The following is a 22,790-nucleotide window of genomic DNA, read 5'->3' as shown; positions in this document are numbered from 1 at the left end:
AAATATATTAAATTTTTATTTTCATATATAATGATAATTTTAAAAATATCACATTGATAATAAAAATATAATGTTATCTTCTTAATACTTTTAGTTATTAATATTTTCTTATATATCAAATGTCATAACGATATCTTTTCAATAATTACATTATCAGTAATCAAGTTATAACAATTGGGTTAAGATGATGTATCCGGCTGAGTTGGCCCAAAATGTAACTCAAAGAAAATTGGGTTCACGAGAAAGCCAGAAAGTCCCGTGAAAGCAAAACACCGACTGGAAACTACTGTTTCCCACATCTCCATCATCCTAATAAACATTTTCAACGATCCAAAACGAGAATTCTCTCTTAATTTGTCCTTATTACTCATTTACCTCACCAATTCGTCCTTCCTTCTTCATCATCTCTTAACCTCTCAAAACTCTTTCCATTCATACAAACAAACGGAAAACTAAAAAACCATAGTTAGAACTAAGCCAAGAAAACCAAAAGAAGAAAAATCATGGGCATAATGGAAAACTCGCCAGCGGCCATAACTCTTTTGCTACTTAGAAATATGGTAACTTCTATATTTATTTATGCTGACAAATCCCTCTTGAACTTAGCAGAAAAATACAAGCTACTTGAACTAATTCGTGCTGTTGTCATCACTTGTTTTCTCTTCTTTCTGCACTTACTTCCTTCTCTGATCCCTTCTACTTTACACCATCAAGCCGATGATTACTCCTTTAAGCACCCCTAAAACCATAGCTACGTGGCTGCAGCCTGTGGGGTTGGCGACTCGAGAATTGCTCGTGCGCTTTCACAGCTACTATCTAGCGTTAATGATATTTCTGTTAGCTCAAGAAAATATGAAATTGTTCGATCTTTAGTGGAAAGACTTATAGAAGAGAAGCGTAAGGAAGACGTCGAAGTTTGAAGGAAAATTCGATTAAATTTCTTGAAAGACCGTTTTCTAAGGATGAAGTTTGGGATACCATTCAAAGTTGTGATGGGGACAAAGCTCTAGGACCTGACGAATATAATTTGAATTTTTTCAAGAAGAATTGGTGTCTGGTGAAAAAAGATGTCATGAGGTTCATGGGGGATTTTTACAGACACAGCAAGTTGGGTCGCGGGGTCAATAATTCGTTTATCACTTTGGTCCGCAAAGTCAGTAACCTAATAAGGCTTGATGAGTATAGGCCTATAAGTTTGGTTGGGAGTTTGTATAAGATCATGGTGAATACTTTTGCTAATCGGCTTAAGCAGGTCATGGATGAAATTATAGGGAGGAATCAGTTCGCATTCATTAAAGGAAGGTAATTGATGGATTGTACACTTATTGCTAATGAGGTTGTGGACGAGCTGCGGAAGAGAGGGAGTGGAGGTATCTTGTTCAAGATTGATTTTGAAAAAGCATATGATTGTATTAGTTGGAATTTCCTTGAGCTTTGCATGGTTAAAATGGGGTTTAGGGAGAGATGGAGATCATAGATTAAGGAATGTGTCAGTACAGCGAGGATAACGGTGCTTGTTAATGGTACGCCTACTAGACAGTTTACGATGAAAGAGGGCTTAGGCAAGGATGCCCTTTGTCCCTTTTCTTGTTTAATATCACTGTGGAGGTGTTGAGCAGTTTGATTAAAAGAACTAAACAAATAGGAGTATGGGAGGGGATCAGAATAGGAACATAATAGTTTAAGATCTCTCACCTGTAATTTACAGATGACACAATGTTATTCTGCAAGCCTAAAGTGGATGATGTACTGGTGGTGAAGAGAATTCTCAAGTGTTTTCAAAGTATTTCTAAACTGAATATTAATTTTAAAGAAAGCTTCCTTATCGGGATTGGAGTTGAAAGTGTGTTAGTCCAAAATTGGGCAGCTTTGATTAAATGTCAAATTGAAAAAATTTCGGCCATTTATTTGGGACTCCCATTGGGGGTGAACCATAATTCCATGGCTTTTTGGAATCCAGTCATTGAGAAAGTGGAAAAGAAGTTGTCAGGTTGGAAATCCAGAATGCTGTCCCTTGAGGGCAGAATCTCTTTGCTCAAATCTGTGTTAGTCAGCTTGCCAACATTCTATATGTCATTGTTTAAAATTCTTGTGAGGGTAAAGAATAAATTGGAGAGACTTCAGCGGAGCTTCCTTTGGGGAGATTGTGATGAGAAAAGAAAGGTGCACTATGTCAATTGGGAGAAGGTGTGTAATTATCGGGAGTGTGGGGGGATAGGAATAACAGATTTGGAAACTAAGAATAAAGCTCTCTTAAATAAATGGATTTGGCGGTATAGAAGTGAGAGAGAGAGCATGTGGAGAGAAATTATTGTTAGAAAAACCAGGAGTGATCCTATCTATCTCATGCCAAATACGAATGCAAATCGTAATTTTTCTACATTATGGAAGAACATCACTAGCCCCCTTTCCCCGACTAACAAGTATCTTTTGCAGGTCATTCCGAATCTTGGTTTTGTGGTTGGATATGGTGAAAACATACGCTTTTGGACTGATGAATGGATTGGTAATGGTACATTGGCTCAAATCTATCGAAGGATTTTTGTGCTTGCTAATAATAAAAATGGGAAGATTATGGAATATGGCAGATAAGAGGAGAATGTGTGGAAATGGGATATATCTCTGAGAAGAAATTTATTTGATTGGGAAATTGGTCAATGGGATCAGCTTGGAAACATTCTTAAAGACTTCCAAATTAGTAGAGAGCTAAAAGATGAGATGGTGTGGAAATGTGAAGTAAGTGGTCTATATAGCTCTAAATCTTTTTGCAAGAGACTAATGGTGCTAACCGAAAAGAGAGATAAGGTTTGAAAGAATATTTGGGTTGGTCTGGCACCTTATAGAACTGAGGCGTTTGTGTGGCAATTATTTCATGAAAAAATCGAAGTGAAAGAAGAACTAGTAAGTCGGGGAGTGATTCAAGATAATCAAAGTTCTTGTGTGCTGTGCAACAAAGAGAAGGAATCGGTTAACCGCTTGTTTATTTTCTGCTCTAAAATGTGGAAGGTATGGGCTGGGTGGTGTGACGTGTTTGGGTATCAATGGAGTGCCCCTGGTAATGTTAAATTATTCTTTGAATCCTGGAATAATTGTTACATGGGACATGCGGATGAGAGGATTTGGAGGATGAGTTATTTTGTAGTTGTTTGGACTATTTGGAAGTGTCGTAATGATGTTGTCTTCAATGGAAAAACTTAGGATAGAGTACAGTGTTGGGAGACTTCTAAGATAAGAGTGGCATCATTGGCCAATGCTAAGTGGCCTAATGAGTATCCTTTGGTTTTGACCATTTTTATCCCTAAAGTTGGATGTGGCGGTAAAAAAAAAAAACTAAAGAAAGAAAAGGTGTTTCATGGGAAAAACCAAAGCCAGGGCATCTGAAGTTTAACGTAGATGGAGTGGCCCAAGGTTGCCTTGGACTTGCTGGAATTAGGGGCATTTTGAGAAATGAAAAGGGAGAGGTGCTACTTACTTTTTCCAAACCAATTAGTATTGCAAACTCTACTATAGCTGAAGTCCATGCGGTGAATGAGGCTTTCTTGATTTTCTCAGCTTCAAGATGGAGAGGTAACCACTCCTTGCTGATTGAAAGTGATGTGTGGAACATTGTTAGATGGATCAAAGATCCTGCGAAAGCGCCTTAGAGGCTGAGATATTGGATGATTCAGATTGAAAGGTTAAAGGATATAAGTGCTGAGTGGGATATCAGACATTCTGTAAGAGAGGCAAATCAAGAAGCCGATTCATTGGCTAAAGCTACCATTCATCTTCAGAGTGAGATATTAAGAGTGTTCTAGTCTCTGTTTTTTTTTCCTTGAGGGAGGTGGACAAATTCAGATTTGTTAATTCGGTTCTTAGTCTGATTGGGGGCCATGGGTGTTATTGAGTCCTGATTCTCTTGCCCGCGTTTTTAGTTACTTTTTATTTTGTTGTTTGTTTTCCTCTTTTAGTTTGCTGGATTGGGAGTGTATGGCTCTTGGGAGGAAGGATTGTTTTTGTCTTTCTTGTTTATATGGGTGACTGTAACTTTCAGGGATTTTCTTTTGTTTTCATTGGAGAGGGAGTACAATGGCCTTCCTGCCAAGTTTGGCTTTATGGAATTATGACGTGTATAGGGGTTGTTTCTTTTGGTTTTTTTAGAAGGCTTTGGAAAGATATATCAGATAAATTGGACTGATATATGAACCAAAGCTTTCTATTATTCTCTCTTCTATATGGTGAAAGGGATTTAGTCCCTCTTTGATGAATAAAGTTTACTCTTGCTATTAAAAAAAAAGGAAAACGTCGAAGCTTTGCGTGAAGTCAACCATACCATTTTGTCAGCTGTTTTTGCGAGGACTATTGACAGTTTGAAGCTGCAATGGTTGAAGTGGGGTAGGACACGGTTAGTCTCGATGTCCCGGCACCTAGACCGGTTTGATATAGGTTGAATAGGGTTTTACAAGCGATTCGATCGGTTGAAGATGGCGTGTGGAGTAGGGTGGGGATGGGGAAAGGGGATGTGAACCGATCGGCGAATTTGGCTCAGAAGCTGGCTGCTAGGCTACTTTGGTTGGTGCAGAAGTTAGCAGCTTGTGGGTTTGAGGAAGAGGTTGTTGAAAGGTGGGCGTCAACTTCAAAAATGGCTTGGCTTTCTCTTTCAAAATTAGTACTCTGTTATTTAAAATCAGTATTCTTCCCAGCTTCGGATGAATTGGAATTTTTAGTTTTTCCTTAGATACTATTCAATTTACTCACTTCCGTTTTGATTCAGATTTAAATAAGAATCTCAATTTAAAATATATTATCACTTAGCAATAAGGGTGATTAGCATATAATTCATGAAATTCAGCTTTTATATCGAGTGATTGCCTGAATCTACATGAATTGGACAAGAATTTTGTTGTTGAACTTTCACCTGTTGATATCGATATGGTTAACAAATGGTGATACCCCAAAGAGAGGTTAAAGACTTGTAAAAAGCCTAGGCCTTTAGCCTTAATTACCTCCACCTATGTTGTTGCCTAATAGGTTCATGGTTAAAGACTATTCCTCAAGGAAGGACTTATTCTTTCTAGCGCTTGGCTTGTTTTACGCCAATTCGCACCTTGTTAATGTTGTTTGACCAATATTAGGGTGGTCTTCATTCCCTTTGGTCCATTTTTTCTCATCTATCGTAATTCACGACTTGTCCTCTATTGTCTTTTCTCCTACAATTTTCAGCTCATGAATCATGACTATGACTTCTGCCTAATTTTAATTTGATTGCTTTTTAAATATTATTCTCATTCTTAGGATTTGGAATTAAATTTATTGTAGCACTGCACGTCTTTAAACCTTGACATAGACTTTGATTAGTTTATAATAACAAAATTTCAATTGTTTAGGTATGAAATGTCATACATGAGATCTATCTCAAGGTGGAGCTAACGTGCCGCCACGCATACTTGACCATTTAAGCACATTAAAAATATTAAACAACCAATTATCACTGTGGGAAAAAAAATTTTAATGCTGAATTAATTGATACTAATTCTAAACCATTCTTAAGGAAATGTCACATTCGAGGTCTTCAACAAGCAATAGACATGCCTTGGTTAGAAGTCATTACTCCAAGTGCAAAGTGATTGGAGGAAAGGATGATTTGAAATGATCCTTTCCTCCGATACTATTGTGAAAATTACAAAATTATCTTTAAATAGTTATTCAAGATTTTCCTCAATCAATAAAATAAAAAAAATTAAGTACATTTACAAGAATACAAGAATTTACGTGGTTTAGTCTTTTAATGATCTACATCCATGAGTATAGTAACAGAGAAAGATCCACTAAAAGAAAAATCAAAAGATTACAAGAACAGTCTCAAACTCACAACCCTTATCTCATGTACACCTAAATCAATCTCTCTAAATCTACGTGATGACTATTCTTTAATCGCATAGGATTCTTTTATAAGGTCAAGTACAATAATTTTATCCTCATTCAATTAAGATATATTATACTAGTCTAACTAGAGTTAAAGACTATCTCAGAAAGGTATACAAGTTTAATTAGAATTAAACAATCATAATCAAACTACAATTCAAGACTATCATAACAAATCTCCACCTTAGGCTTGAATTCACCAAGCTTCACCTTACGAACCAATCACTGTTGACACTGTCAATGCCTTAAAAGGCCCCAAGCACTATGAACACCAACTAAGTCCAAGCAATCTTGAACTTTATCCCAAAAAGTGACTTAGTTACTATATTTGTTGAATTTTCAGCTGTGGCTATTTTCTTAACTACAATCTCACATCTAGAAATAATCTTTTGAACGAAGTTTCACTTGACTCGAATGTGATTAGTTTTCTCATGAAACATTTGATTTTTAGTCAAGTGTATGGCACTTTAACCATCACAAAACACAAGCTTATATGCTTGTCCAAAACCAAGATCCCTAACCAAGCCTTGGAGTCATAAAACCTCATTCACTGCCTCGTCACAACCATATATTCAGCTTTAGTTGTAGACAAAGCAACGGTTGATTGAAAAATTACTTTCCAACTAATTGCAAACTCTAAGAGAGTGAACACATACTCCGTTTGAGATCTTTAACTGCATCAATCACCAGTAAAATCAAAATTGGAAAAACTAATCACATTACAACTATTGTTTGCACCTCTTTCATACATTAAGCCAACATCAATAGTATTTTTAGGTGTTTTCACGAGCTCCCATGTTTGATCCTAGTGTAGAGACTCTATCTCCGTATAAGACTCGACAAATGTAATTGCCTCACCATAAAAGTAAGGCTCATCAATCTCTACTTTCACAAATAAAATATAATAATCAAAATCACCATTGACACAAGTAACAAAATCATCATACATCTTAGATACTCTTGAATTCCTTGTAATAATGCTTCGTTCTTGTATATGAGATACCAATTCTTGTACCTCTTATGGCTCATTTTTTATTTCACTATCATCTTGCATTATCTCAGGAGCATTGATTTCAAACTCCACCTACTTGCCAACTTCTTAGTCTAATGTGTTTGTGATTTTAGACTTATCCCATAAAGTAATGCAGATTTGTCAAAGGTAACATCCTGACTCACCATAAACTTGGAGGACTTACAATCAGTACACCACAATCAATAACCCTTCACCCCATATGCGTAAACTAGGTGTTGGGGATTTAATCATGCTAAGACAACTCATACGCAGTAGAATATTATTAAAATTTTAATCCCCAAAGCCATAGATCACTTTAATTGAAACTAATCTAGAAAAACCACAAAAGAAATTTGAACATACCTGAAAGTCTGCTTTCTTTGGTGGAGTTCTCCTTGGCTTTTCGTTTTAACTTTTGTACACAGACTAGCACTTATCAAACCACAACATCATAGTTGTCCGCCTCTAATGGTGATCCATACAGTGATTTGTCGAAATCTCTTCACTAAGAGTGTGTGAATCCTTAAGTCGAAGTTTGTGCTAGCAAACTTTCAACTTTGAGCTCCCTTGTGTTTCTCTCTTTTGGCTATGATCCTATTTGAATACCCGAGAAAATAAAATAAAACTCTTCTATATATTCAAGAGGCAGCTAAGGGATTCTTTAATAGAGTTAATTGACCTACTTTATAACCAATAAGGATTATAAAATGTCTTGAGCTAATTGGGCCTTTATTTAATATTCCATCAAATCATATTTGATTTAGCCCAATACTTAATTGGATTAAGTCTCTATAAAATTAATTAGATCACATCCAATTGAACTAAAATTAATTTCGACAATTCACCTTATGTGTGTGACCCATTAGGTTCTCAACATATTGGCAATAAATATAAATTAATTCAATTAAGAATTTATATTTATATTTATAGATCATGAGCGACATCTAGCAATACATCACGACCACCCAAATGTCAAGAGAGTCAATATGATTTGACTAACCTTTCAGTGTACAGTATCTTAGTGTAATTCGATCCTTTCATCATATATCCCAAGTATATAGATGTTGGTCCCTATAATATGTGCTAAAAGGGGGTGAATAGCACAATTTGGCTCTAAACAATATTGGAAACTAATTTTCAGAACTTAAAAAAACAAAAGTAGAGTATAAAATGCACAGCAATTTAGAGTGGTTCGATCCAAAACCTACATCTACTACCTTTATTATCCAACTAAGGATTTTCTCACAAATCCACTATAGACCGGTGAAATTCACAAGCTTTCACCAAGCTTTACAATAGCTTTTACCAAGCTCAGCCACAACTTTTTACACTAGTTTTTTATGGGCTCAACTAAAACTCAATATGGTTTTCCAAGGCTCAACTACAACCTGCAACAATCAAGCTATCCCAAGTTTGAACAACCCCTTAGAATGACTCCCTCACTCTAAGAATACAAGAGAAGTAGTACAAGAAGGTACCTATGATCATTGGTTGATTTGATTGGTACAGGATTGAGTGCTAAATACAAATGCAAAGAGTAGACTTTTAAGTGCAGACAAGTGCTATGAAGCTTTTCTGGTTTTTTTACTTTCTATAGCTCAAATCTCATTGAAGGCTTTTAAAACCTTGTTTCTAATTGTTGAAAGACCATTTTATACTTGCAGATGCAACTTTGATGGCAGTTTGGCAATTTATATCCGTTGAAAATAGTTAAGAATGAGTTATAGCCGTTAATCTGCCCTATAGTGCTCTAGTTCAAATTGCAGACAAAGAGCCCTTAGTCGACTAACTTGGTCGACTAAGTTGATTCTGTTTCTGGTTTACAGATCTTGGTAGAAAGCACTTAGTCGACTGTCTTGGTCGATTAAGTTAATTTTGTTTCTTAAACTTTTCATCCTGTCATTTCTCCAATTTGAAACTTTGATCAACCAACATTCTTCCTTGTTTCACCAATAAGCTTCCTCCTTGTTATTCAGTTACATCTTGTTGTTTTTATCCCTCTTTTTCTTTCAAAAATACTCTTTGAAGAGTTAATAAATTAATTTCATATATTAATTTCCTGCACACTCAAGTAAAGGTATTAGACACAAATAAATAGGAATGTTTTATTATCATCAAAAACTAATTGAGCCAATAATAGAAAGCCTGGCTCGATGTCTACTTTTTAACTTATCCATATTAGTCTTGTAGCTTCTATATTGACCTATCAAGATTGCCTTAGCCAAAGACTTTCAATCAATATAAGCTAGGAGCAAATGAGATATGTCCCCTTCAAATCACTTGGGGTGATGAATCCTCTCTAGACTACTCATTCATCTTTGCATGCTTTATGCCATACCCAAAAGCACCTTGTTTAAGCATCTGGTCATCTCCAGACTCGTAGAGGTGAAATCAAAGCATGACAATTCACATCCAAAATGACCTGGTATCACAAGTCTAAGGATTACTTACACTACTGACACATGAGAGTATTTTCATAGACACTTGAGTGAAATACCAAATGAAACTCTTATAGCGGGTCATGTTCAGTGAACTTGTTCCTTAACAATCACCCAAATACTATCATTAAGTATCTCACATACTTCAACCTATGAGATCAATTGCTTACTTCTAAAGTAAGGAGGTTTAGCATGTACTAGTCTTTGAACATTGTCAATGCCCTTATTCTTGACAATACAATGACCACGAACATATTTAGAAACAAGGCTTTGATGCATAAGAATCTCATAATTATAACCTTTATAATTTCTTTGCAAGGCCATTATGTTCCAAGAACTTTATCTACATAAGTATCTCATAACTCTTTATAAATAAAGTCATGGATAAAAAAATACCTCATACATTATATAAAATATCCATAATGTATTTAACATGAAATATGACTAATTAATATAGTGTTTTACAAGCACAAAATCGATTGGCTTGCAGGGCTTACACTAACAATCTCCCACTAGCACTAAAGCTAATCGTCCATGTATCTAATACCAAAGCCCTCCAAGTGGTGATCATGTTTCTACTGGGACAGAACTTTAGTGAGAGGGTCAGCTAAGTTGTCCTCTGTGGGTACTCTTTCTATATTAATATCACCTCTTTTAATGATATCTCTGATCAAGTGATAACGCTGCAATACATGTTTGGATCGTTGATGAGACCTCAATTCCTTTGCTTGCGTAATGGCTCTATTATTGTCACAGTACAAAGTTACAGGGTCAACAATGCTAGGAACCACACCAAGTTCAATTACAAACTTCTTGATCCAAACTCCCTCCTTTGCTGCCTCTGACGCGAAGATGTATTCAGCCTCAGTTGTAGAATCTGCAGTTGTTGCTTGCTTGGAACTTTTCCAACTAATAGCACTACCATTTAAGGTAAATATAAATCCACTTTGCGATTTGCTATCATCCTTATCAAATTGGAATGTAATATCTCCATATCCTTTAACTTGGAGTTCAGCCCTTCCATAGACCAATAAAACATCCTTAGTTCTTCATAAGTACTTAAAGATATTTTTCACAGCAATCCAATGATTCTCACCTGGATTTGATTGGTATTTGCTCATGACACTCAGAGCATACGCCACATCTGGTCTAGTACATAACATGGCATACATGATGGATCCTATAGCCGATGCATACAGTATTTTATCCATCCTCATTCTCTCATCTTGTGTCTTTGGACACATATCCTTTGAGAGATAAATGCCATGTGACATAGGCAAGTGTCCCTTTTCGGACTCGGTCATGTTAAACCTCTTTATCACCTTGTCTATAAGTGGATTGGGACAATCCTAACAGCTTCTTTGATCTATCTCTATAGATCTTTATTCCCAGAACATAGGTCGCTTCTCCCAAATCCTTCAAGGAGAATTGTTTGGATAGCCAGATTTTGACAGTTTGTAACATCGGTATATCATTTCCTATTAATAGTATATCATCAACATAAAGTACTAAAAATATAACTGCTTATCCATTTACCTTTTTATAAACACATGGATCATCAAGATTCTTGACAAAATCATATTCTTTAATAGTTTCATCAAATCTGATGTTCCAACTCCTAAATGCTTGTTTCAACCCGTAAATGGACTTGTGGAGTTTGCATACTTTATGCTAATTATCCTTGGATGTAAAACCTTCAGGTTGTGTCATATACACTTCTTCTTACAAATTCTCATTAAGAAATGCTGTCTTTACATCCATCTGCCATATCTCATAATCATAATATGCAGCAATAGCAAGCAAAATCCTAATGGATTTAATCATGGCCACAGGTGAAAAGGTTTCCTCATAATCTATTCCTTTAACTTGGTTGTAACCTTTAGCAACCAACCTAGCCTTGTACGTTTATACATTACCATCCATGTTAGTTTTTCTCTTAAAGACCCATTTGCATTCGATGGGTTTTACCCTTTTAGGTGCATCAACCAAAGTCCATACTTAGTTGACATGCATGGCATCCATCTCAGATTTCATGGCCTCCAACCACTTATCAGAATCAATATCAAATATTGCTTTCTCATAATTAGTAGGCTCCTTGTCAATTGGCAGAGCATCTCTTTCCATCATAAATCTATATCTCTTTGGAAGTTGTCTCTGTCTTATAGATCTACGGAGCACTTGTGTTTCTTGAGTACTAATTTGAGCATCCAATGCTTCAACAGTCGACTCAAGTTCCAAAAGGGATGTCAGTTTGTGGTTCTTGAACCTCTTCAAGAATTATTTTACTCCCACTAATCTCTTCAAGTAAAAACTCTTTTTCCAATAAAGTGGCATGTTTGGAGACAAACACCTTTTACTCAGTGGGATTGTAAAAATAGTATCCTACAGTTTATTTAAGATACCCTATAAACTTGTATTTGTTTGATCTAGCTCCAAGCTTATCAAATGATGCACACTTCACATAAGCTGTACATCCCCAAATCCTTATATAAGACAAGTTTGGCCTTTTGCCATACCACATCTCATATGGTGTTTTATCAACCGATTTGGTTGGAGCCTTGTTAAGAAGGTAAACAGCAGTCTCTAGGGCATATCCTCAAAAGGATATCAGAAGGCCTGCCCTACTCATCATGAACGAACCATGTCCAACAAGGTTTAGTTTCTCCTCTCAAACACTCCATTGTGTTGTGGAGTTCTAAGTGGAGTCCATTGTGATAGAATCCCATATTCCGTTAGATAATCCAAAAACTCCTAACTAAGATATTCTTCTTCTCGATCCGATCTAAGGGTGAGAATACTCTTCCTAGTTTGTTTCTCAACCTCAGCCTTAAACTCTTTAAACTTTTCAAAAGTTTCAAACTTGTACTTTATTAGGTACACATAACCAAATCTAGAATGGTCATCTATAAACGTAATGAAATACGAATAACCTCCTCTGGCTGGTGTCTTTAAGGGTCCACATACATCCAAATGTATTAGCCCAATGAGCACACCTACTTTTTCAGCCTTTCCAGTAAAAGGAGTCTTAGTCATCTTACCAAGGAGACAACATTCACAAACTCCATATGATTCATAATCAAAAGGATCCAAATAACCTTGTTTATATAACTTAGCTATCCTTGTCTCATTGATATGACCAAGTCTATAATGCCAGATGTATGTTTGATTGGGATTATCTTTTCTAGCTTTCTTGACATCTATTGAGCATTGGACTATGAAGATCCATAACATAAAGTCCTCCATGACATGTTGCAGATCCATAAAATACATCATTTAGAATGACAGTGCAACAATTGCCCTTCATACTAAATTTGAAATCATCATTCTTAACTAGGTATGAAATCGAAATGATGTTTCTAGTTAATGTTGGTGCATAATAGCACTCTTTTAGCTCCAGCACTAATTTCGATGGTAAAATAGGATCACAAGTCCCAACGACAACTATAGTAATTTTTACACCATTGCTTACTTCTAGGACTACCTCATTTTTACCAAGCTTTCTACTATTCTTTAAAGCCTTTATGTCAGTACATAAATGCGATCCACATCCTGAATCTATTATCCAAGATTCAGGATTGGTAGTAGAAAGATTAAGCTCAATCATATTTAAAGTTATCTTTTTACTTGTCAAGATTGCACCCTTCCATTTATTAAGAACTTTTCTCAAGGTGATATACCAATCCAAACATTTTAGGCTGATGGCATCAAGTATGCCAAGCAAAGTAGCAATTATTATACCCATTTTAACAACCTATAAATATAGAAAAAATATTTGTATTAGCCTTTCATGTTATAAATCAATTTAAGACGAGGTATTAAATCTTACACTGATTCTCTCACTAATTTTTTTGTAATAATAGCCCTCACTATTATACAAAAATCTCTACTAGGTATTTCTAGTGGGTTGGGACCCCTTTCGAATTGTTGCAATCTTGAGTGACTCAACAAATCACAATAAGCCTAATTAGGTAGATAACGTAGCTTATCAATTACATCTACATGCAACTCCCAGATCAATTAGGTGACAACTCATTGTCTAAATGCATCATATGCATTTCGGCTAACCCTGCCTCTAAGACCATGTGGTCAAGTGTGACACATCCGAACCACATAGTTTTAGTTAAGTAAGACCCACCAATAATTCAAACGTGCCCGTGTAAAAGTTTGACCTTGAGTGACTTAACAAGTCTCCAATTAAAAGGGTAGCCTGGTTATCTTGTTATATGGTGGAAGGCAACTTAATCATGCGAAGCATGTGACTTAATATTTTAATGAGGGATTTTTTTTGTTGCTTTTATCTTGTTATTTAGGTCTCATCAAATTTGGCATGCTTAGCATTTATAACCTTGCATAAAATAAATCTATAACATGCATACTACTAGGATGATTATGGACTTTTATCTAATCTAATTTCCTTGAGCCATCGAAGGAAATTAATTGGTCAAATCCTAAGGGATTACATACAAATATCACCATATCTTGTAGTCTTGTAATCTTCATGTCTCTTGGCGCCTTCGTCCTTAATTCTTGGAATTACAAAAAAAATTTCCTAATCTAATCCTATAAATTATAATTATATATATGTAAAGAAACCTCAAGTTACATTTGAGAGGAGTAAGATGAGAAGAGAATTTTACAACTCCTGAATAAAATAGAGGAAAGGCAGGGCACACACTTCCTATTTATAAAATAAATACCAAATACATTCAACCATAACCATCCATAACACATTATAGTGGTTTAAGTCCATAATCATCCTCATACACTCATAATCATATAATGAACATATAAAACTTATGTTTAATTCAAATTGAAGATCTCATATGTCATTTGGCAATAATATTACTCAACCTTTGAAGATATTAATCTAAATAATTTGATGTTCAAGTCCCATTAAATGTCTTGCGCCAATTTAGAAGTCCTAGTCCTACTAGGAATTAAATTAAGCATAGACTTTGTAATCCTAAACCTTTTAGGATTATGAATTTAAATCTGACCCTTATTCTCAATAGGAGTTCTAATCATATTAGAAATTTAATATTCAAAGGAATCCTAATCCAATTAGGCATTCTAATCTTATTAGAAAATTTAATCCTTGTTGTCCTTAATTTTTACAATTCTAGTCTAACTAGAATTAGATCTTTATGGCCAAGAGTCCTATTTCTTTGCCAATTTGATTTTAGAATCATATTTGGGGCAATCCTAAACTCTTTAGGATATATTCTATTACAATTAAGAGTCTAAATTCAGGTCACAACCAAATTAGTACAACTCTTAATTATATAGAGAAGAAATAGCACATGCTAGTGTAATTTTATTAGGTTTGCATCACCTAAGCTGTCCCAAATCCTTTGAAGCTCCATACTCCATTGTTTGCTGCGATTTTGACACCAATTCAGAGACATCCCATGCCTCAAACATCATGCCAAAAAGCTCTCAAAACCTCAGCAAATTCAGAATACAAATAGCCATGATTTTGCAAGTCCTTGTCACACAAGAATACAATTCTAGCAAACTGTTTGTGCAGAACATCGTCAGATCACCACCCAAACGAGGTAATTAAATGCTGTAAATTTTCAGAGGTTGAGATCATCCTCTTGACCTTCTACCCTCTAAAAATCATGTACAAAACTCATTCTCTAAGTCCCTAAAAAAAAATTCAAAAATAGATCACGTTATGCTGCCAAATTTTTTTAGATTTGGATTCTCTTAAAACAAATCTATAAAATCTTTAAGGACTTATTAAATCTAGATTTTAAATCCATAAATCAAGACTTTAAAGGCCTTTTGAAACATAAATTAGTTTAGAAAAAAAATTCATTCAGAATTATTCTAAATAATTTTTCAAACTTTGCATCAAATCGACATATAAACAAAACAGTTTTTGTAATCTTCGACAACTAAACATAAAACTAGATTAAATCAATTAAAGGAGGCTCCGATACCATTGTTGGGGATTTAATCATGCTAAGACAACTCATACACAGTGAAATATTATTAAAATTTTAATCCTTAAAGCTATGGATCACTTTAATTGAAACTAATGTAGAAAAACCACAAAAGAAATTTGGACATACCTGAAAATCTGCTTTCTTTGGTGGAGTCCTCTTTGGCTTTTCATTTTAACTTTTGTACACCAACTAGGACTTATCAAACCACAACAGCACAGTTGTCCTACCTCTAATGGTGATCCACACAGTGATTTGTTGAAATCTCTTTACTAAGAGTGTGTGAATCCCTAAGCTGAAGTTTGTGCTAGCAAACTCTCAACTTTGAGCTCCCTTGTGTTTCTCTCTTTTGGCTATGATTCTATCTGAACACTCAAGAAAATAAAATAGAACTCTTCTATATATTCAAGAGGCAGCTAAGGGATTCTTTTATAGAGTTAATTGACCTACTTTATAACCAATAAGGATTATAAAATGTCTTGGGCCAATTGGGCCTTTATTTAATATTCCATCAAATCATATTTGATTTAGCCCAATACTTAATTAGATTAAGCCTCTATAAAATCAATTAGATCACATCCAATTGAACTCAAATTAATTTTGACAATTCACCTTATGTGTGTGACCTATTAGGTTCCCAACATGTTGGCAATAAATATAAATTAATTCAATCAAGAATTTATATTTATTTTTATAGATCATGAGCGGCATCTAGCAATATATCATGACCACCCAAATGTCATGAGAGTTAATATGTTTTGACTAACCTTTTGAGTGTATAGTATCTCAATGTAATTCGATCATTTCATCATATATCCCATATAGATAGAAAGCCTAGCTTGGTGTCTACTTTTTAACTTATCCATATTAGTCCTGCAGCTTCTAGATTGACCTATCAAGACTGCCTTGGCCAAGAACTTTCAATCAATATAAGCCAGGAGCAAATGAGATATGTCCCCTTCAAATCACTTGGGGTGATGAATCCTCTCTAGACTACTCATTCATCTTCGCATGCTTCATGCCTTACCCAAAAGCACCTTGTTTAAGCATTTGGTCATCTCCAGACTCGTAAAGGTGAAATCAAAGCATGACAATTCACATACAAGATGACCTGGTATCACAAGTCTAAGGATTACTTACACTACTGACACATGAGAGTATTTTCATAGACACTTGAGTGAAATACCAAATGGAACTCTCGTAGCGGGTCATGTTCAGTGAACTTGTTCCTTAACAAGCACCCACATACTATCCCTAAGTATCTAACATACTTCAACTTATGAGATCAATTGCTTACTTCTAAAGTAAGGAGGCTTAACATGTACTAGCCTTTGATCATTGTCAATGCCCTTATTCTTGACAATACAATGACCAATAACATATTTAGGAACAAGGCTTTGATGCATAAGAATCTCATAATTATAACCTTTATAATTTCTTTGCAAGGCCATTATGTTCCAATGACTTTATCTACATAAGTCTCTCATAACTCTTTATAAATAAACTCTTGGATAAAGAAATACCTCATACATTATATAAAATATCCATAATATATTTAACATGAAATATGACTAATTAATATAGTGTTTTACAAGCACAAAATCGATTGGCTTGCAGGGCTTACACTAACACTGAAATATGCACTTCGTCGCCCTCTGCTTAAGTTTACCATCACTCACATGAGTATAAACAAGACAACCAAGTACTCTCAATATAAAGTAATCAGTGGGCTTACTAGACCAAACTTCCTCGAGAGTCTTAAATTCAATTGTAGTTGATGAAGACCGATTTACCAAGTAGTAAGCCATGTTGATAGCTTCTGTCTAAAATACTTTGGGTAGACTAGCATTAGAGAGCATGCATTTTGCTCTTTCCGAAAATGTTCTCTTCATCCATTCTACAACATCATTTTGATGTGGTCTTTTGACGATAGTGCGATGTCTAACGATTTCGTAACTTTTGCAGAACAGACCAAACTCACCTTTGCAAAATTCCAAACCATTGTTTGTTCGAAAGCTCTTGATCCTTTTCTTAGTCTACTTCTCTATCAATCTTTTCCAATGTAAAAATGTGGTCAACACTTCACTCATAACCTTCAAAAAATACGTTAACACCTTTCTTGAAAAATTATCAATAAAAGTCCACATGCATAATAATCCACCTTTTGCTGCCATCGAAGAAAGATCTCACAAATATGAGTAAATGTGTCTACTTTACTCTTGGTTCGATGTGTAGCAATGCTAAATTTCACTTGATGTTACTTCTCATAGATTCAATGCTCACAGAAATCTAACGTCTCAATCTTTTGACCTCACAGTAAACCACGCTTATTCAATTTTGTCATTCCTTTTTTGTTCATATGACCCAACCTTATATGCCATAAATATGTAACATCATCATCAAGATCATGGGATGAGACTACAAAAGCAGTTCCAATAATCGTGCTTCCCACTAAACGATAAAGGCCACCGGATAACTTACCTTTCATGATAGTTAAGGCTCCTTTAAATACTTTCAAGACACCATCTTGCCCACTATATTTGTAGCCACTCTTATCTAAAAAACTCAAGGATATTAAATTCTTTTTCATGTCAAGAACATGTTTCACCTCAAGTGTCCTTACTATACTATCAAACATTTTGATTCGAATTGTGCCAATCCCAACAATTGAGAGAGAAAAATCATCTCCTAATTGTACAATGCTCATATCAATAGATTGATAAGTTGTAAACCAATCACTCCTAGAACATATGTAGAAGCAACAAGCCGATTCCAAGATCTATATCCTTTAAGTTACCATTAGTAACTGCAAGAACACTATCAACTTCCTCAAAAGTATCAAAATGATCTTCAACTACGTTTGCAGTATTTTCAGACTTATTGATCTTTTCATCATTATTGAATTTGGTACAGTTTTGACGAAAGTGCCTTTTTTTACCACAATTCTAACAAGTTTTTCCTTTTGTTCTAAATTTACTTTTTCTGTCTAGACCTTTCTCTATATCGTCTCCTCTATTCACAACTAGGCTTTTTGCTTGATTTTCATTTCAGATACCACCAACTTTTTTCTTCTTCAATTCCTTCGAATTTAAAGATGCCCTTACATCCTTGAAAGTGAGAGTTTCTTATCCATATAACATAGTATTCACGAAATTTTCATACAATTGAGGTAAAATGACATAGAAGAATTAAAACTAAGTCTTCATCTTCAATTTTAACATCGATATTCTTTAAACAAAAAATAACCCTATTAAATTCATCAATGTGGGCATTGACGGACATACCTTCACATATCTTAAGAGTATACAATCGTTGCTTCATATAAAGCCAATTCGTCAAGAATTTGATCATATAAATACTCTCGAGTTTAAGCCACACTGCAGTAGCAGATTCTTCATTCGTGACTTCTCTTAAGACCTCATCAGGCAAAGCTTGGAGAATAGTATTATGTGCTTTTTTCATAAAGACATTTTTCTCATTATCAGATAAATTCGAGGGAAGATGACCTTTTTCATTCAGTGCCTTCAATAGTCCTCGTTGCACTAAGAATGCGTGCATCTTAACACGCCACTAGCTGAAATTGTTTTTTCCATTAAACTTTTCAATCTCATACTTAGTCGAAAAGTTACTATCGCGAGATTTAGATTGAATCAAGACCTTAAAGCTCTTATACTCGTTTGTTATGGAAATTGCGGAGTTATCTCTAAAGAGTTACCCAAGATCTTACCCAATCAATAGAATAAAGAAAGAAAGAAATCAAGCACACCCACAAGAACACAAGAATTTACGTGGTTCGGTCTTTTGATGACTTATGTGTATGGGCACAGCAACAGAGAAAGATCCACTAAGAGAAAAATAAGAAGATTACAAGAACAGTCTCAAACTCGCAACTCTTATCTCACATGCACTCAATTCACTCTCTCTAAATCTAAGTGATGACTATTCTTTAACCTCATAGGATCCTTTTACAAGGCCAAGTATAATAATCTTATCTTAATACAATTAAGATATGTTATACTAGTCTAACTAAATTTAAAGACTATCTCAAAAAGGTATACTATTTTAATAAGAATTAAACAATCCTAATCAACTACAATTCAAGACTATCCTAACAAATACAAAGAGGTTGTGTATGAGGTCCCTAACAGACTGCTTGCATATCTTGGGTTAGTATTTGCCTTTATAACCGAACAATTTCTAATTTTTGAAGAGGAATTGCTGAATAAGTAGTCTTAAGCAAGCAAATTTAAAATCCATGACTTTGACTCCAAATATCTACAACCTACTAATTATACATATTTGTTAAGTGATGACAGTAAAGATCATGCTTTGACAAAGTTACCATTTTAATATTTCAACAGAATATGAGGACTCAAAAGAAAGGTTGTGATTTGATAGATGGATATTTGGGAGGTTCTAGTTGAAACTCTTAATTGCCACAGTTATTTATTCAAGACAAATATGTTTCAGTATAAAAAAGTCTCTTGGATTTATCTGAACATATACTCCTATTCTTGTTCCTTGTTTTTGCTTAATTATTCAAATATGCAGCATTCTTGTTCAAACAAGCCAAGGAAATGGGCCTGGAAGTGGAAGAAACTGAAGAAGGCAACAAAGAGAACCTCAGGCAAACGAAGCTGAAGATGCTAACATCATGGTTGCCATTGCTATGCAGAGCTAGGAATGGCACCGATGCACCAGAGCTCCGCATAAGTGAAAGAGCTGAACTAGAGAAGTTATTGGAAGAGACCATTGAAATGCTAGAAAAAGAGGAGCAAGAGCAAGTACTCTCCCTGTGGCTTCACCACTTCACACATTCACCATCCTCCGACTGGCCCAACCTCCATGAATCATATGCTTGCTGGCACTTCTCGCAAGCTCTTGCTCTTCCATTGATAATATTAACCAGAATATATCTTGTGTATTGAATTCATTAATAGGAACCTATTAAACGTTATGATTCTTCCTTCTATAAATCTTTTTCTTGTATCATATGATCGGATTAACATAAAAGAGAACTGGAAAATATTAGCTAGTCCCATGCAGTCGTGGGATCTAGCTACTGTGAGAGGTTTCTTTTTACAAGGTTACAAATATTAAATACCAAATAAAAGTATACAAAATAAGTTACTTATAATCATTTTAATGTTTAATGATTACAGAGCCAAATAGTCAAAAACAATTATGAAAGATAACGGAAATTACTACAGCACAAACTGCTTTGAGTAGATATCGAATTCTCTGATGAAGATATCTGTGGCTCCTGCAAATCAAGAACTCATTTCGTTTACTTGGCAAGGATATTATTATTCAACTGTCATAGTGTTTATCAAATTAGGTAAAGAAGAATATCTGTGTGGTTGTTCCAAACAATACTTTATTAATGAGAGTTGCAATCGGACCATTTAGGCGTAAACCAGCTTTAACATCACGAATCGCATTGCGCATTGCATTAAGCAAGCGGCCATGCGTTAATCGAGGCTCATGTTGCACAGCTTGAATGAAGCTGAATGTCATGGCACCGGTCCTGGTATTTGTTCCAGTGAAAGCCTACAAGAAAACAATTTAAACAACAATCTAAGCTAATTGATATTAGTTACCTTTTACGTATTAAAGGGATAAAACAATATTCTTTTCATTTTTCTACTTCTTTCTTGTTATAATGTTTAATTCCTAATTGCAGCTGAGGGCCTGAGGCTTAACTTCATTTTTAACTATTCACACTTTCAAAAGGAAGGTTCCAAATTCGAATTCCCTTCTCCCAACTTAACCATAAATTGATGAAACCTGATCAGATCCTTTCCAGGTAGATAATTAATCAGGTAAACCTGATAAAAGAGTAACTCACAGTGGTATCTGTAGAGATTTGATTATCATCACAAGCACTAAAACAGAAGGCTAGTCCACCACTTATACCCTTGTAAAATAAAGGGTTTCTCTGATCTTCCCATATATAGAACCCTTCTCTACATAATTAAAAACGAAATGTAAAAGAAAATATGGACCGGATATTCTGGAAGAAGTAAGTTTGTAGGAGACAACGATGGACTGCATATTAGTGAAGCATGACAAATAAAGATTAAATTGATTAATAGCTCAAGCAAAGAATTTTGCAAATAACTAACTTGTTCATCCTGCAACATAAGGCAGATCAAGAACAGTTCCGCTGTAGCAGGCATCAACGATTGCATACAGTTTGGCTCCTCGAGGCAGTGGCCTTTCAATGGTGTCATTTATTTCACCTCCGGTGCCTTTCAAAAACAAAGAAAAATTTATTTCATCTCCGGTAGATGATCGTTTCTGTAACGTTCGATTAGGATTGACCATACGGCAATGTGGGCAAACAACTGCCTCAGCATTGCTTGTCGCTGCAAACTTTTGCCTGCAACGCTGACATACGATTTTAATTTCCATCTCGCCTCTGCAGCTGTAGCAGGCATCAACGGTTGCATGCAGTGTGGCTCCTCGAGGCGGTGGCCTTACAATGGTATCATTTATTTCATCTCTAGTGCCTTTCAAACAAAAGGGAAAATTTATTTCATCGCCGGTAGATGTTCGTCTCTGTAACGTTCGATTTGGATTGACCTTAAGGCAATGTGGACAAACAAGTGTCTCAGCAGTGGTTACCGCTGCAAACTTTAGCCTGCAACGCTGACATACGATTTTAATTTCCATCTCGCCTCAGCAGCATTTACGAGCCTGGAGGCTAAGCAAAAGTGTGCTGCCTGATCGGGAGGAAACTTATTATTTGAAGTCTAAATGGAACATAACAAAACAGAGAGAAAAGGTCCAGACAAGGCCAAGGGCCACTTCTACGTCATTCCTTGCTTCTAACTTTATCTTATTATTATGCGCGGATATATATAAAAATATTATATTTACAACTTTAGAATTCAAAATTTAGATATGTAATCTAATCATAATCTCTTATGATTCTTCATTCTATTGGCTGAGTTCAAACTATTTTATGTGCTGATGCCCAAGCCATTAAGATGGTTTGACCCCGACCCTTTGCTATTTTTGTTTGTCTTATTTTAATACATTAATTCTCACGGTTCACATGTTTGAGTCCAATTTATCTTTATGACAAGGCATAAGATCATGCGAAAATAAAAGAGAAAATTATGTCCGCTTGGAGTAAATTTATTAGAAGCTTGATGGTAAATGAAATTACCAAATTAAATTCCTTAGGTATCAAATATTGTTGAGATAGCAGCCGGGGATTTCATGTTCAAGCACTGATCACTTTCGCTGCTTAATTATTTAGTCTGTTAGTTTTCTACAATATTTTTTCCTTTAGAATTATGGGTTGGCCTCCAAACTAATTAAAAAGCTAGTCATTCTGCTTTATATACCCATGATATCTTAAATGATATCAAGACTTTTAGCTAATCATTCTACTCATCATACATTCATGACATTTTTTAATGGATTGACTTAACTTTGATATTTAGAGACTTTCTCTCTTTTTTTTTTCTTTTTTGTTTT

At 35.1% G+C, this 22,790-nt stretch overlaps 1 protein-coding gene and 1 pseudogene across 3 annotated transcripts; one reads left to right on the top strand and one right to left on the bottom strand.

Moving 5' to 3' along the window:
- The first annotated feature begins 383 nt into the window (after positions 1 to 383).
- Positions 384 to 20,230, top strand: LOC148763971 (uncharacterized; annotated as a pseudogene).
- Positions 20,169 to 22,095, bottom strand: LOC18608270 (metacaspase-3-like). 3 transcript variants are annotated; one of them, XM_088803864.1, is made up of 3 exons: positions 21,428 to 22,095; positions 20,705 to 20,852; positions 20,169 to 20,565 (listed from the first exon to the last, which is right to left on the bottom strand). In XM_088803864.1, exons 1-3 carry the CDS (start codon positions 21,533 to 21,535, stop codon positions 20,507 to 20,509), a joined length of 315 nt encoding a protein of 104 aa, XP_088659990.1. In that variant the 5' UTR covers positions 21,536 to 22,095; the 3' UTR covers positions 20,169 to 20,506. The 3 variants fall into 3 exon arrangements, 2 of the variants coding, with proteins under 2 accessions (XP_088659990.1, XP_088659989.1); XM_088803863.1 differs by having other exon boundaries at positions 20,171 to 20,565; positions 20,679 to 20,852; XR_016024701.1 differs by lacking the exon at positions 20,169 to 20,565 and having other exon boundaries at positions 20,656 to 20,852; positions 21,151 to 22,095.
- Between the last annotated feature and the right edge of the window lie 695 nt (positions 22,096 to 22,790).

This window comes from Theobroma cacao, chromosome 2 (assembly GCF_053813885.1).
Source record: "Theobroma cacao isolate CCN51 chromosome 2, ASM5381388v1, whole genome shotgun sequence".
Taxonomy (NCBI): domain Eukaryota; kingdom Viridiplantae; phylum Streptophyta; class Magnoliopsida; order Malvales; family Malvaceae; genus Theobroma; species Theobroma cacao.
The sequence above is the reverse complement of the archived record's forward strand: the minus strand, read 5'-3'. Positions and strand labels throughout refer to the sequence as shown.